We start from the raw sequence: 16678 nt of genomic DNA, 5'->3' as shown, positions 1-16678 counted from the left end.
TCACAATTCAAACTGTAAACTTCAACAAGTGCCATTTGAATTCGGAGGATTTGGTGTTTCAAAAGCTGCCCCAAACACTGGTGGGGCATGTTCCAAGTCCTGCACTAATAAGCAGCACAAGAATTAACAAATCCTTTGCTCCAAATGAGGCACACAAATAATGCCCCGTCAGCACAATCCCACTCCATTACAGCAGCAGCACAGCTCACAGTGATTTATGACCCTCCTGGCTGCACGCTTGGCTGGGGCTGATATTAGGATCATACAACTCCCATCACAACCTAAATCCCAAAATACATAACTAATACCTTTTCTTTAAGTGCTCTGCAAATACACTGCTTCAAAGAAGCACTGGTGAGGATGGAAGCCAAGCAGGCAAATCTCCTAACTTGGAAAAACAAAATTTTAATCTGAATTTTAAGACAAATTCCAACTTTGTCACCTCCTGAAATCTTGGAAAGAATGAAATGCATAACAGATGTACTCCATTTTAAATATAGCCACATCACGCACGCGTTTTTTAGAACACACAGAAAACACTGTGCCTGATAAAAATGCCTCCCTTATGCTGTGATTCACTTTCAGTACCCCATTATGGACACAAAATCATTCCTGACTCCTGATCAGCAAACAGCCATGGCCAAACTGGCTCTATCTCTGAGCAGGGATAAGCAGCAAAGCAAAAGGATCATCCCAGGGCTCAGAAACAGCACCTTCCTGTCAGGATCCTCTGCCTTCACACTTAAAAATGCCATTCTTGATGTGCTGAACACACCTTGCACTGCTAACAGGTAAATTCTGTGATGCTCCCTACTAAACAGAGCCAAGCAAAATTTTAGTAATTAGTGTCACCCAGTTCATGAACACACAGCCATTCATGCTACAAGAATTAAACACGTTTTCCAAGCTGACTAAACACGATCCAAGCATCTGATTCTGGAGAAATAACAGACTGCAGCAACAACTCAGATCATTTTCATATAAAAAACATTCTAAGGGTGCACATAGTTGCTGAAATGCTATATATACACATATACATGGGGAAAGAGAGAGTGACAGGAGAAGGGGGAATGGCTCCCACTGCCAGAGGGCAGGGATGGATGGGATATTGGGAATTAGGTATTGTTCCCTGTGAGGGTGGGCAGGCCCTGGCACAGGGTGCCCAGAGCAGCTGTGGCTGCCCCTGGATCCCTGGCAGTGCCCAAGGCCAGGCTGGGCAGGGCTGGGAGCAGCCTGGGACAGTGGAAGGTGTCCCCACCCAAGGTAGGGAAGCAGAACTAGATGATCTTCAAGATCCCTTCCAACCCAAATCATTCCACAATGCTATGAACTCAACACCTTTATGTAAGATTTTCGGACTTATTTGCAGAAAATTATCATCAAATATCAAATTAAAGCATCTGACACAGGTAAGAAAATATGACTTCAGTGAAGACTAACAGACCTTTTGTTTATTTCTGTATCCACAGAAATTTCCAGCAGCAGTGATGTTTCATAACCAAAGACATATATGTTACTTTAACATTCTCAGCAGAAAAATGCAGTTGCTGATCATCAAGGATTCCAGAACCTCGGGTGAGGCACAGGGTGTGTATGTTTCTCTTCAACAGTTTATTGGAATTATGAAACAACTTATAATAAATTTTCTCATCCTCACGTTGTACTTTTAAGAACACTCTCTGCTTCTAGATGATGCCACATTGCCAAGCACCAAGTGAAACATTAAATACTACTCATATTGTCTCATTAGTAATATGTGCATGAGAGAGAATCTCTTTCATAACATGGATTTTACCAGCAAGGTCAGTCCCAAACAGGGAGTCAGACAGATGCAAACAACTGCCCAGAATCATGGAATGGTTTGGGTTGGAAGGACCTTACACCATCCAGTGCCACCCCTGCCATGGCAGGGACACCTCCCACTGTCCCAGGCTGCTCCCAGCCCTGCCCAGCCTGGCATTGGGCACTGCCAGGGATGCAGGGGCAGCCACAGCTGCTCTGGGCACCCTGTGCCAGGGCCTGCCCACCCTCACAGGGAACAATTCCTAATGCCCAATATCCCACCATCCCTGCCCTCCAGCAATCCTTGTCTTGTCCCTCCAGACCCTTGTAAATAACCTCTTTTCGTGTTTCTTGTCAGCTCCCTTCAGGTACTGGAAAACCACCAGGTCACCCAAAGCCTTCTCTTCTCAGGCTGAACATGCCCCATTCCCTCAGCATTTCCTCACAGGAGAGGTACTCCATCTCTCTAATCAACTCAGTGGCCTCCTCTGGACCCACTCCAAATAAAAACCAAGTGTTAAAATCTGGAAATAGATGGGAAAAGCTGGAAAAGCCTTGGACCAAAGCCTGGTTATCTGCTGGTGCACAGTCACAGTGTGTGACACCACAGGGTCCCCATCCCTGCCCTGGAAGCCTGTGGCCACTTCTTCTCTAAGCACAAACTGAGCTCAGACCTGCTGGAACAGCTTTTCCCAAGCATCATGCTGTCTAAACAAAGGAAATTTGGAGCTGATGTTGTACCTGGTCTCTTTGCAAATAATGCCCTTATAGAGGAACATTTCCTCATGACATCCTGCCTGTAGCACCACTCCTGTCAGGCCCTGAGCAATTCCAGGAGATTTATCTGCAGCTCGCTCGTCCAAGTCGGTCAGAGGTTAGAGACACTCAGTACCTACAGGACACACTTCAAATGGCCACTAAACACCAGTTAAAGAAGCAAAGATTTGATTCCAAGAACTACTGGAAGCACCTATGAAAAAGCTTCCCAGGGAGGTCATCTGAAAACAGCACAAACAGAAATTAACTTCTGCTCTCTCTCTCAGGCACGTGCATCTGAGTCAAACAGCAAAGCTGCACATTTAAACACTGAAAATATCCCACTTCTGACTCAAACATCCTCATTTATCTAATGAACTTCAAGAATTAAGCATCCAACATCAGAAGAAGTTTTCATACATTTCCTGTGGTCTGTGTCAATGTTTCATAGCATGTTTTATTTCAATTATAGACTTTACCTTTTTTTATGAGGTGGGTGTTGCTGAGGGTTTTCAGTGTTTTTTTACCTTATTGTGCAGTTAAACACAGTCAAACTACAACAACTTTGCCCCTTCAAACATACAAATAATTGTTAATATCAATGGTACTGTTTATCAGCTAGTTTTGCTTTCCACTTTTCCCCCTCTGTTTTGAAGACCTTCCCATCAAGGCCTAAAAATCAGTAACACTGGAAGGAAATTAAGCCTTTACAAACAGAGACAGCTGGATTTGGATGCTTTTGGGCTCTTTTCTGCCCAGCCCCTTTGTCCCCATTGCAGTGGCAGGACCTGTGCTTTATGGAATCATGTACCCAGCAGGTTCTATGGGAATTCCAGCCTGTGCAGATTTGAGTTAACTTCAGCTGAAGGGGGAAAAAACCCACCAAAAGGAAGCAAACTTCTCTTTCATGAGCAGATGATCAAGATGTTACTTTTCCTTTGTTTGCATGTTCCCACACACATTAAGCAGGCAGGCAGAAGGAAAGATCCCATCACCAAGCTCTAGTGGACTTTATTCAGCCAGTTCTTCTGGACTGCGCCAATTTTGGAGAGATTTTAGAAGTAATGCTAGTTTATGACAGCAACGTGATTTCTAAATTTATCAAGTCAAGTTGAAGGCAACAGTTTTATACGTGCAACAAGAGGAACATTAAGTGCTATCAGTGAAATAAAGACTTGCAATATAATCGTTATTTACATGGTTTGCCAAGAATTCCCACAGTAAGTTACTGTAGCGAATACAAACTCAAAAAATTTACAAGCAGTTGAGAAGGAGATTTTGATCCTGAGGGATGTTAGCTGAAGAAATATATCTAGAACATGTTGTTCTTCCACAAAGAAATTTCAGAACCATGAAAAAATACCAATCCCTCAAAGCAGGCTTATTGCTCAAGGTTAAAACATTTGGGGGGACAAATGAAAGAGAATATTAATTTGGTGGAAACAATTTGGCTTGAAAGGGCAGTAAAGATTTCTGGGGTAGTCCAATACTGAGAAATGCCTCCCCAGAACCACCTCACCAGCCAAATCTGTGCTGCTGCCTGAGACAGAAGCCGTGCCCAAACACGACCTCTGAGGAAAGAACGAGCTGTAATTCCATGGTACATCCCCAATTTAGGCTTCTCTTCCAACTGCCACTTTATATTTTCACAAATTATTACTTGGAAGCAAGCAGCTACACTTTCAAACCCTGCATGGCTCCTCTTTAAATTGAGTTCCAACAATTCCCTCCAAACCTATGAAAGAGCCATCACAATAATGCAAACTTACATAACAGAACCTGTTAAAATGTGTTAATGAGACTATATTGACTAGCTGGCTTCTCTGCAAAAGCAACTCCCACTGGAAGTTTAAAATTTAAAGGCTAGGAATTTATTTTTCTTCCTTTCTTTTCAAAGGACAGAAATTAGATTGAGAATCATCTAAAAATAGCAGAGAATTTTCAAGTGTCAGCTGTAACAGAAAGAGGAATGGCTGTCTCTCCTTACAGAGCCAGGATGGATGGAGGGAGCTTGTGATCCAGGATCAAGACACAGAGCTTACACACAAACTGTAGATGGTCAGAAATAATTCTAATTTCCTCATTTTAATAATATTCCAGGACAATCTGCAGCAAATTGAAATCCAGTGATATTGTACTTTAAAACTGGTGAATGTAAATTCTCATATTCTTTGCCAACCAGCAGAAGTGAGGTACATATTGTGAAATAACTGCAAGAAGAGCTTTAAACAACCCATTCAAATAATGCATCCTCCTCACGACAGAAGATGAATATAAATTATATGTCTTTGACTTTGTTTTGTCTTTTCCATCAATCTTTTTCCCCCAAAAGCACCATGTCAAGGCTTTCATTCAAAAACGGCGATCTCTCGCATTTCGACAGTTCCCTACCTCTCAAGATTTTCTGATGTAAACAGGAGAAGAAAACTCAGATTTGCAATTGGTAGGGTACCTGTGTACACCATGCACCCAGATGTGGGGTAGCCAAAGGCAGAAATACAGGTCAAAGACTGTAGATGATCAAGGATGCAGCCAAAGCCACACTGTCCCTCCCAGGACCTGAGATTTCTAAACTGAAGCTCCACTGTGGCCATGCTCACTTCAGTAAATGTTGTAAATGTTTTAGGGTCTGTTCAAAGTGTTCCTTCACCCCACAGTGTTCAAGGCTAAAGGGTTTAAACAGGCAGAGCTGCAACACCTGACAACCAGACCCTCAGTATTGCATTGACTTATTGATTAACTAGTGTCAGGACATGAGAAATTGAAACCAGAGCCCATGTTGTTAAACAAAGTGTATGGTTATGCTCCATCCCCTTCAAAGTGAAGAACCTTACATGAGCTCTAACTATGCTTAGAAATTATTTTTCACTGCATCCAGCAAATTAGCCTGTAAACCACTTATCAAAACTCAAAGCCTCAAATGCCAACATCCAAGTTTACCTTAAATAATAAAAGCAGCTGAAGTGTGACTATTTTTAATGGAGAGATTTTTCTACTTTGTTTTGCACAAATAAAACTATGAGCAAATAAAAAAAAATCTTCCTCAAAATTTGGAGAAATTGTGACCTTCCTGTCCAGGTCTGGCAGTACCTGCACACAAACTCAGGCTTACTTAGAGAAAAAGTTCTGTCATTTCATCAAGTCATATTTGGAAAGTTCAGTTTTCACTAGGTTTTCCTACTGAGTTCTTTCTTTTGTTTATAGCTGTGAAAGACATCTTCAGACAGTGAAGACTTGACAAGAACCAGGTTGAGCAACTACAGTCACTATTTACCTCCTTTTCTTTATGCTATTACATGGTGAAATTACAGATCATGTCAAAATGTTAAATCAATGTAGAATTTGCTTCTCCCTGGCAATATGCCTTTGTGCAAATTACCTCTAATTATTATTCTTTATCTGTCACTGAATACTTTCTATTTTTGAAATACAGGAGTGAAGTCAACCTGTGTATGATATTTTATTTTCGCTGTCATGCATAAAATCATGAACCTCACAACATGAGGTTCCCTACTTTATGTCACACATAAAACCATGACCCTCACTACCTCAACAACAGTTAATAGGTCAGATTATGTAAAACTGATAAACTGACTGGTCACTACAATTTTCTATCATGAGCAGCACTTAAAATTCTGTTTGTGGGAAAGCAGAAATATATACACATGCTTACCTAATTACCACTTTTTTAAAAATGGACATTTGTTCTGTCTACTTTGGCCTGATCATCAGATCAGTATCAGAACACATGAAATCCAGAATCAGTGTGTCACAAGCCAGCTCAATAAATATAAAAAGCCTGTATCTAAAGACTTACTTTTATAGAACATGATGAAACCAGAAATTGAACAAAAAGACCTGCACAGCAGCTGGCAAGAAACAATGCAAGCACCTTAACCCCCTCATTGACTCCAAAACCTTCACTTGTTAAGGACTAAAGCTGCCCTTAGCCCCAGAGCAAAGCTGAATCTGCAGAGCTCTCTGCAGAGCCATCCTGCTGGCACAAGCACAAGCCTTCTAGATTTACACTGTGCCCAGCAGGCTGGCCTCAAAAAGCCAAGGAAAACTTTCATCTGATCTTTCATCTACCTCTGAACTTCCAGAAGCACATGACAGCTACAGGTTCTCTCTGTGCACAGTGCTGGTAAATGCCAGGGAGTCAGGGCAGGTAGGGCAGACTCCAGGGCTCGTTTTAAGGTCTCCCCTGACCGGCTGCAAAGGGGAGGAAAAAAATTCAATTATTTCTCTTCATAACTGACCAAGATTTTTGTCTTTCAGGAACACCCATGTCCTGCTCCCTGCAAGCCAAACATGAAGCAGCAGTGGAGTATCAAGTCACCAAGCAGAGCTGCAGCCCATGTGCCATGGGAAAAGCATCCCCTGGCTCACAGGCTGCCACCCTGAAAAGAGCCAGGCTATTTATTCATGGACTAAAAGGTTTCACCATAGAGCAGGCTGGGCTCAAAAGGCCAAGGAAAACTTTCATCTGATCCTTCATCTACCTCTGAACTTCCAGAAGCACATGACAGCTACAGGTTCTCTCTGTGCCCAGTGCTGGTAAAGGCCAGGGAGTCAGGACAGACTTGTGCTTGTCAGGGGTGCTCTCCCCTGACCGGATGCAGAGGGGAAGAAAAAAATTCAATGATTTCTCTTCATAACTTCACCCAAGATTTTGTCTTTCAGGAACACCCCTGCCATGTTCCCTGCAGCCCAAACATGAAGCAGCAGTGGAGTATCAAGTCACCAAGCAGAGCTGCAGCCCATGTGCCATGGGAAAAGCAACCCCTGGCTCACAGGCTGCCATCCCAAAAACAGCCAGGCTATTTATTTATGGGCTAAAAGGTTTCACCATTGAGCAGGCTGGGCTCAAAAGGCCAAGGAAAACTTTCATCTGATCTTTCATCTACCTCTGAACTTCCAGAAGCACATGACAGCTACAGGTTCTCTCTGTGCCCAGTGCTGGTAAAGGACAGGGAGTCAGGGCAGGCAGGGCAGGCTCCAGTGCTTGTCAGGGGTGCTCTTCCCTAACTGGCTGCAGAGGGGAGGAAGGGAAGAAAAATTCAATGATTTCTCTTCATAACCTGACCCGACACCCATGTCCTGCTCCCTGCAAGCCAAACATGAAGCAGCAGTGGAGTACCAAGTCACCAAGCAGAGCTGCAGCCCATGTGCCATGGGAAAAGCATCCCCTGTCTCACAGGCTGCCACCCTGAAAAGAGCCAGGCTATTTATTCATGGACTAAAAGGTTTCACCATTGAGCAAAATGGTGATTTTTATAACCAATTTACTTATTACTAAAGAAATATTTTAAATTATTAGTAAATATTAAAAGAAACACAGAGAACAGTGAAAGCAGCACATCAGGGGGAGATCTTTGAAAAGCTCTATCAGGAGCTGCTGGCCACAGGTGACCTGGTGGGTGCTCCTGCAGTAAGTGCAGTGAAAGCCACCCTTCCCTGTGCCACCAGCCCTGCCTCAGCCAGGTGACACAGAGCACAACAATCCCTCAGCATTTTCTCCACGATGAAATAAGGGATAAAATCAGAGAGAAAAGTGTGGCTGTATTATCAAGAGCTTCTAACAGGAGTACAGCAATAAAGCCACTCCTTGAGGCAAACTTAACAAGGAGATGTCTGGCTGCAGAAAGTTTGGGAATTATTTTGGGTATCAGTGCACACAGAGAGGCCCCAAATGAAATCTTGGTTCTGCTGTGCTATGCCCTATAAACACAGAGAAAGCATTCTTGCCCCAACATGCTTATTTTGAGCACTCAGAAAACAAGATGCCAGTGACCCTGATATTTCTGGAAGAGTTGCTGGCTGGTAAATAGCAATATTGTGACCTCCCAAGCAACAAGAAAGAGAAATGCAAACAACCAAGAAGAACAGAGCAAAACAAAAATATTTCCATAAGCAGAAGTTTTTCTATCCCAAGAGATCTCTGCCTCCAGAGCTCAAAAGGGACACATTAACCTGTGTTATGTGACTCTCAGAATCTCATAATCCTCAATAAATTTATTTGCTAGGAAGCTCTGCAAGAAAACAGAAAAAGTGGATTGTCTCAAATCCTACAGGAAAATTATTATGGAAGATATAATTGGACTGATGGCTGGGGTTTATCTGTGGATCTCAAAAATTCACTGCAAAGCTGCTCTCCTACGCTCCCTTCACATCCAAGGGGATCAGGTACTGTGAAAACAGGGGTCTAAGGAATCTTAAAACACAGAGCAGTCAGAAATAGGCAAAATTTTTTGCAAGGCATCACTGGTAAGCTCTCCTTGTTCATTTCTTCTAGACACCATCTATTTAATTCCAAAGTCAGAAACTGGAGGGAACACACCAGGGCCTCCCTGCTTGCACTAAGGAGCCAAGGAAGCAAAGGAGGAAGAAAAGATATTCCCATCCTAAGATTCCAGAAAGAAATTGAGTTTTGCCTCATCTCCAAAACCAGGAAGAGCAGCACTAGGACAACTTGGAGCACATGAAGCTGAGTATTTCCAAGGGAATGGGGAGCAGGGTTTTGAAGCAGTTTGCCCAAGTGATTCCCCCACACCCTGGAGAGCTGTACCTGGATTCCTTGGGGGTGAACCCAGCCAAAGGAGCAGCCTGGCATGCTCCAGCCACAGAGGGGCTTTTGTTCCAAGAGCTCCTCCAGGAGCAGTGTTAGGTGCAAGTCTTGAAGTGTGCAGAACGTGGACATGGTGTGCTCAGCACCTCCTACTTCTGCTCTTTGAAGAGTTTACTTGCTCCTGTTGACTCAGCCTCAAAGATAGCTACGGCTGCTGCAGCTCAGACAATTAAGAGATAATACACTAGACATACAGCATCAAAAATAGGATATAATTAAGATATCAAAGGTTGAAAGGAAGCTGAGAATTGAAGTACTGGTAGGGAAACAAAGCTTATGTGTGCTATCTGTACAGCACTTTTATACTTGAAGAGAGTACAGGGTATGAGATAATTAAACAACCACTACAAACTTCCTCTTCTCTATTGCTACTATCAACAGATTTTCAGGGAAAACAGTAAAGCAAAGCTTCCTAACACCACCTCCATTCACAGAACTGAGCAGGTGCTTGGCAGAGATCAATTAATTAAGAGGTGAAATCTCAGTTTTCCTTATTAAATCTCAGAGCTGCTCCCTAACAAAACCCTCCCCTGCAGCAGATGCTGCACACCAGCCCCTGGCACTGCTGTTTGATGGCTTTTATCATTGGCTTTGATGTGTTTTTCCCCTGATGGCATTTACCTATAAGCTGAGTAATCTGGCTGCAGAACAAAGTTCCGAGGAAACAGGAAAAATGGGCAGCTCTGAAGCACCCACTAACTACCACATCCCCTGAGGGTCTGGGCAGGGAGGGAACAGAGTTAGGTGTGCTACAAACCTGTGGCTAAGGGCAAAGTCATGGCAAAGGTCTGCTTGGCTTATAAAAATCAGAGACTGTGTGTATTTCTAACTGCATAAGACATTGGTAAGAAATGGCAGCTGATTACAGCTCTACAAAAAAAAATACAGAAGGGAAATGGGGAAAAAGCAAAGCCCAACCCATATTCCTTGTTAAAGTAATTCTTACCACATGCTCCAGCTGCTTTCGTAGCTACATTTCAGGGTAAGAAGAGACCATTAAATGTCAGTTTACAAAGCAAATTTCACCTTATCTAGACTGCATGTCAGTTTGTCCATCTGTAGTACCCTGGCTGAAGCAGGAGCTGTGAAAGGCATTCAGAGCTGCAAAATCCAAACCTCTGTACTGAGGAGGCAGAGCAGCCTGTGCCCTCTCGTGATAAATGGCAACCAAGGACAGAACAGAAGTCTGAGAAAGACCATGAAAAACCCACTGCTGGCATGTGGTATAATTGCTCTACACAGTGCTCTTGTGATCTCCTAGAAAATATAAACAAATAAATAAGAATATTTAGGAGCAGTCTCCACAGCTAAATTCATGTCAGTTTGGGATTAATATTGAGAACAGTAATAAATGCAGCAAAAATATTGAATTTTTTATTTGTAGCTACAACACAGTCCTCACACTGCATTTGGCTGTAAAGGTACATGGAAGGGGGAAATATCACAGGGCTGTTCCTCTACAACCTGTTCAATCTATTTCCATTAGAACAGCAAAATTCATCTTAGAGTAACAACGAGGTTACATCTTATGCTGCTTTCTTGAAAGCACACTCCCACTGAAATCCATCAGTGTCAACACTTCCCAAAGAAATTCACTGAATCGGTATTTTTAGAAGCTCAGCAGAAAGCCGAAGCCCAGGGACACACATCTGCTTGAGCCCCGTGGCTCGCAGGCAGCAATGTCACAGCCGATGTCGCTGCTGCCTGGGAGGCTCCTGCTGCAGCCCCACCGCCCTATGCAGGCAGACAGCTCGCTCACCAAAAATAAGTTTTTGTGTCACATCAAAACAAGCACCTGCCAGGGGCAAGCAGCTGCCACTGCCACCACTGCTCTGCAGTGCTGTCCCCACGTCCTTACTCACTGACCTTTCCACCACCATCCCGGCCTCCTTTTGTGTTTGTTGCCACAAATATCTCCTTCCTCCATCACTATGCCAGTTTATGACTCCTTCGGGTTCTTCCGCTCAGTTTTCCAGGTTACTTCATCAAAACGGGTGCTTTTGTAAGCAGAACAAATGAACTCACAGGCCATGCCAGGGCTCGTTACATATTCCACTCCCATTTAGATCCATCTGCTCCCCACCTTGGGCTGGGAGCACTGCAGACAACAATCTCTCTGTGAGACAAAGGCAGGGCACTGGAGAGACACAGCTTTGACAAAAGGGACAATTAAATCCTCAGCTCGTACAACCCTCCGCACACGCCTCTAAGCGCTGCTAGAAAGCAGCCAGGAGTTTCCCTTCAAAATGAACATTGTGAAAAAATGAAAATCATACTTTTGACCAAGGGGAACTGAAGGATCCTTCATTTTCTTCTCCAAAAGGCAAATTTGCCATTTCATCCCCAGATCCCTTGAGCTGCAGAAATGAGAGCATCTGCCAGCTCACTGAGCCACCTGAGTAACTTTTTCCAGCCTAACTCCAAACTGCAACAACTTGCCATATCAAACTGCCAAATCTACAGTGCTCATTTCTTTCTGTGAATCCAGCTGTCATTTTTCCCAAATGCCTTCTCAGTCCCAACTCTCCTGATGCCAAAAAAACCTTTTCACAGATATATACATAATTTTGCAAAACACATATGCTCTCTGTATGGCACATGAAGTCAATTAACAAGTTTACTTACAGAATTAAAGGATGACACACAACAGTAAAACAAAAACCTCTCGCAGACAGCAAACACATGAACCTTCTCCTCCCTGCAAGGCAACACTCTCAGAAGGAGCGCTGAGTTTCAAAGCCTATGTTGAGTACCACAGATGATCTTTCACGCTTATCTCCTGGCATCTTTTATCCTGTAATTCCCCCGGTGTCTGTGATCGTCAGCACACCGAGTTAAATGTAAAACACGGTCAGCAAGCACAGAGCAGGCACTGGGGCAACTCTGTTCCCTCACAAAAGAAAAACAAGCACAAAATAAAAGCACGTACCTTTTAACTGGTCGGCTACCACGCTCTGACCGACGCGCTCAACCACCTTGCCATCCTCCATTTCATAGCGATCATCCAAATATTTGGCAGTAGCTTCCGAAATATGGACCTTGCCAGCCACCCCAAGCTGCTCCATCAGATTGGCCAAATTGACATCGTTGGACCACACATCGAACTTGAACCTCCTCATGCCTAAGATGCCACACAGGACTGTCCCGGTGTGAACACCGACTCTCATGTTCACCATTTCTTTCTTCTCCTGGCAGAACTGCTCGATGGCTTTGATCATCCCCAAGCCCATCTCGATGCAGCAGTAGGCATGGTCTGCCCGGGGCTCAGGGCAGCCGGCCACGCAGTAGTAACAGTCTCCCAAAGTGCTGATCTTCTCACATTTAGTGTCCTCACACAGACGGTCAAAGCGTCCAAAGAGGTCATTCAGGAGTCCCACCAGGGCGTGGGCTGATTTGTTGGCGCTCATTTTCGTGAAGCCGACGATATCTGCGAACAAAATGCTCACTTGCTCGATCTGCTGCATTTTAAAAGGACGGAATATTATGGGGGTTTTCTGTATGGAGGGCTTCTTCTTCCTGTTTTTGGGGCTTGAGGTGGAATGACGTTTGATGGAGTTTTCACTTTCATCATCCCCCTGCTTCATTAAGTCATCGGCTATTATTCTTGGCATAACAGAATGAATCATCCTCTCTTTCAGGGCTTTTTCCACTTCCAAGTCTTTTCCATGCATGATGGATTGCCCCACTTTCAGGAATGTGCTTCTTGATCTGACTTCGGACATGATAAATAAATGAATACCGATGGCGTGGATGCAGATGTGCAGGAAGGCTTTACTCAACAGCTCCCAGTAAACCGCACCAGCTCCCAGAGGTGTGAAACAGTTCTCATCACGGAAGTGATAACCAAAGGTCTCGAAGAGGACCGAGTACGACAGTCCCAGGAACAAGCTTAAATACAGGGGTAAGTGCATCACTGTGTAAAGCAACAAGAGCACTTCAATACACATAGAAAAACTGCCCACTTGAGAAAGACAAGTGTCCGTGGGATCTGCCGGGAGAGTCCGGTTGGACATGTCACCACTTCCTGAGACAGGCTTCAGAGCCTGGAACTGCGGAGCGAGGGTCAGAGCAAACACCAGGAGGGTGAGTATCAGCGAAGTCCATACGTAATGGCGGGCATAAGTCTTAGTGAAAGTGAACACAAAAAAAGCTACACATACCAGGAGGAAGCACAGAGCCGGCACCATGAAAACAATCTGTTTCTCTCTCATGTGTATGCCGAAGTAGATGCCCCAGAGCAGACAGGCCACGCCAATGTAGAAGAGGGCATAGCGAAACCTGCGCTGCGTCTGCGGGAAGCATCTCTCCATGCAAGCCTCCTCCAGGTTGTTGGAGTCGAACTTGGGGTTCCACCACTTGGAAGAGGCCCTCTCGAAGAGCTGCGGCAGCTTCTTCTGCCGGCGGAGGCCGGAGCCAGTGCCGCCCGCTCCGCCGGCTCGGCGGGCGCCCCCCGACTCCCCCGAGCTGCAGCTGGAGGAGATGCTGTACTTGCAGTGCTTGGAAGAGGTGCAGCCCTGGTGCTGCTTGGGGTTGATTTTCACCGTCACGCTGTTGCTGTCCCCGCTGGAGTCGCAGCTCACCTCGGTGCTGTGGTGATGCAGCAGCTGCTGGTGCGGTGGGGAAGCCATGTTGTCAATTCCTCCTCAAGAGCCCGCGCCGGACTTGGGTCTCTGGGGTTGCCGAAGCCACCGGGCTCCTCGCAGAGTCGCCTCTAGTCTCCTCCGGTCCCCGCCGCGTAGGGGCGGCCGGGCAGCGCCGCGGCGATCGGCCGCTCGCCGGGCTCCGCACACTGCGCGCCGGGGCAGCCCCGCATAGTCCCCTCTCTGGGCCGAGCCGGGCCGGGGCTGCCGCCGCCCGCCGCTGGCCCCGCTCCCCCGCAGCCCTCCCGAGGCGCGGGGCGGGCGGGCCGCTGGCTCAGCCCCGCGGGGGGGACGTCGGGCCCCCGCCGGGAGGGGACCGCTCCTCCATGTCGGCTGCAGCTGCCCGCCGCTTCCTCCCCGCACGGCCGCCGACGAGGGGCCGCCTCCCGCCCTCAGCCGCCCGCCCAGCCGGGACGGCAGCAGCAGCCACTCTCCTCTGCTCCGCCCGCCCGCCCGTCTGAGGGGAGGAAGGGGAGCGCGGGGACGCGCTCAAGCGGCCGCCACCATCTTCCTCACGGCGCGGGGGGGGGTTCGGGGGGGCTGCGGGAGCGCGCCCCCGCTGGCCAATTGGGCGCGGCGGCGCGGCGGGAGCGCGCCCCCCCCCTACACACAAACACACACTTCCCGCCTCAGTGCGAGGGTCGCGGGCAGCAGCGGGGACCGTCCCCTCAGACAGGGACGGGCGTGATGTCGATGGCGCTCTCCGTGAGGCAGGGACGGGACAGCGAAGGTGGCGGGAGCCGGGCGGCACCTTAGCGGGGACAGTCCGCGGGGCCGAGCGCCGGGGTTCCCGGGCTGCCCCCGCCACCGCCCTCCCCACCGGCTGACATTTGCCATGCGCAGACAACACGCACTTCACCAAACAATTCAGCCCGAGCCCCGCTGCAAACTCGCTGGGTTATTTTTCTCCTCGTTCTCCGCTTGTTTATGGCTGACGCTATCTCGCCTGCACCGCTCCCTCGGTTTCATTATCTCTCCTCGCAGATGGACCGTGGCTTTCCTTCTTCACCGGGCTTCTCTCTGCTGGTGCTAGAGCTCCCTCTCCTCTCCCTAGCTCTGCATCCCTCACTCTTGCTCGCAGGTGATGTTCCCATGTTGGTCCCACCTCATCCCCCTCAGCTCCAGCCCCAGTTCTTCCTGCTGTGGCTTCTCCTTCCCTGAATCCCATTTACTTTATTTCAAGTGAGCCTTCCCCAGAGAAGCGCTTCACTCCAGCCGCCCTTCCTCCTGCAGTCCCTTCTCCTCTGAAGAGCCCAGCATCCCGTAAAAGAAAGCCAATGGCGCTAATGTAATAATAGTGACATTGTGGCCACGGGAGCAGGGCAGTGACCATCCCCTGTGCTGGGGCACCTCCAATCCCGGGGTGAGTTTTTGGCCTCTCAAGACAAGACAGACATTGAGGGGCTGGAGAGTGTTCTGGGATGCGTCAGGAGCACCAGGAGGGGCTGAGGGAGCTGGGAAGGGGCTCAGCCTGGAGAAAAGGAGGCTCAGGGGGGACCTTGTGGCTCTGCACAGCTCCTGACAGGAGGGGACAGCTGGGTAAGAGTTGGGTTCTGCTCCCAGGGAACAGGGACAGGATGAAACAGCCTCAAGTTGTGCCAAGACCGGTTCAGATCAGATATTGGGAACAATTCTTCACTGGAAAGGCAGTCACTGGCACAAGGTGCCCATGGCAGTGGTGGAGTCACCATCCCTGGAAGTGTTCAGAAAACAAGTGGATGTGGTACTTCACAATATGGTTTGGTGGGCACAGTAGTATTGGGTCAAAGGTTGGACTCAATGGCCTTGGAGGTCTTTTCCAGCCATAATGATCTATGACTCTCTGTACTCTTTTTCAAAAATAGTAATAGAAAATCTGTGGCCACACCATTACTGAAATTGAAACCTGCCCTATTTTCCATTTCCTTTGTAAAGATGTCCTGTAACCATGCTGTAACATATGTTCCTAGTGTTATTGTTTAGAAGAAATTTGTATTTCCTGACATGCTCAAATATCAAACTAATCTCCAAAAATTCCAGTTAATAGCAATAATTGTTCTGGTTTTGCTGTGACATAGTTGTCTCTTGAATTCCAGCTAATGGCTCAGCTGATCAATATTTTATAGGGAGTGCTGCTTACCATGCAGCTCTTACATAAACACTGTTGGGAAGAGAGAAATCCCTGAGCTGACAGAGCAGAAAGGCAGGATGGCCTCCTGGGCTTGACTATTAATTGATAAATTTACTAAAACTTCTTTCCAGCCTTTTTATTGATTCATCTAAATATACTTTAAGTTACATTCTTACTTCATACAGGATGATGAATTTATTTAATCTGCCGGAATAAAGAAGTGCAACAGTTTCCAAGGATTCAAAGGCATGGTGGGAAAAGAAAAAAAGTTTTTTACCTCATTGGTAGAGAATTTAGGGTAAAACTACCAGTGTTTTTATTTTTTTCTTATGCAAACCTGTAAGATTTATGTTGGGTGATTTGAACTTAGAGATTTAAGAGGTACAGAAATTCCAGCATAGTTTTTTTGTCTTGTTCCCCTGGGCTCCATAAAGTGGTACTTTGTATGTTCTTAGAATAAACAGAATCACATCAAAGATACTGGCTACATCACAAGTTTTCACTGAGTCACCCACATGATGCCAAATTTTGTCTGGCTACTGGTCAGAGACAGCTTTTGATCTCCACTGATAAAATAGTTCCTCTTTCCCAGCTTTTGTTTATGGGTTTGAAGGAGGGAGATGGGATGGAAGGAGACATCTGACTTGTCAGACCCTCCTTCACATGGGGGTTTCAGGGTTGTGCAGAATCCTTGCTCCCCCAAGGAGCTCCCATTAAACTTTTAACCTGCAGGCTCCCATCCTGCTCCTCCACTTGATCTTT

General features: G+C 46.5%; 1 protein-coding gene across 2 annotated transcripts in view; it reads right to left on the bottom strand.

The window, feature by feature from the left end:
- Positions 1 to 13960, bottom strand: part of ADCY9 (adenylate cyclase 9) — an 83996-nt gene extending 70036 nt beyond the window's left edge. For both annotated transcript variants that reach the window (XM_054270648.1, XM_054270649.1), the window contains exon 1: positions 12096 to 13960. In XM_054270648.1, the coding sequence (XP_054126623.1) occupies positions 12096 to 13794 (1699 nt within the window). In that variant the 5' untranslated portion in view covers positions 13795 to 13960. The remainder of the gene's footprint in view (positions 1 to 12095) is intronic.
- Between the last annotated feature and the right edge of the window lie 2718 nt (positions 13961 to 16678).

This window comes from Melozone crissalis, unplaced genomic scaffold, assembly GCF_028551555.1.
Source record: "Melozone crissalis strain CALT ecotype California unplaced genomic scaffold, PUWL_Pcris_2 ptg000012l_1, whole genome shotgun sequence".
NCBI lineage: Eukaryota > Metazoa > Chordata > Aves > Passeriformes > Passerellidae > Melozone > Melozone crissalis.
This window is presented reverse-complemented; position numbering and strand designations above follow the sequence as displayed.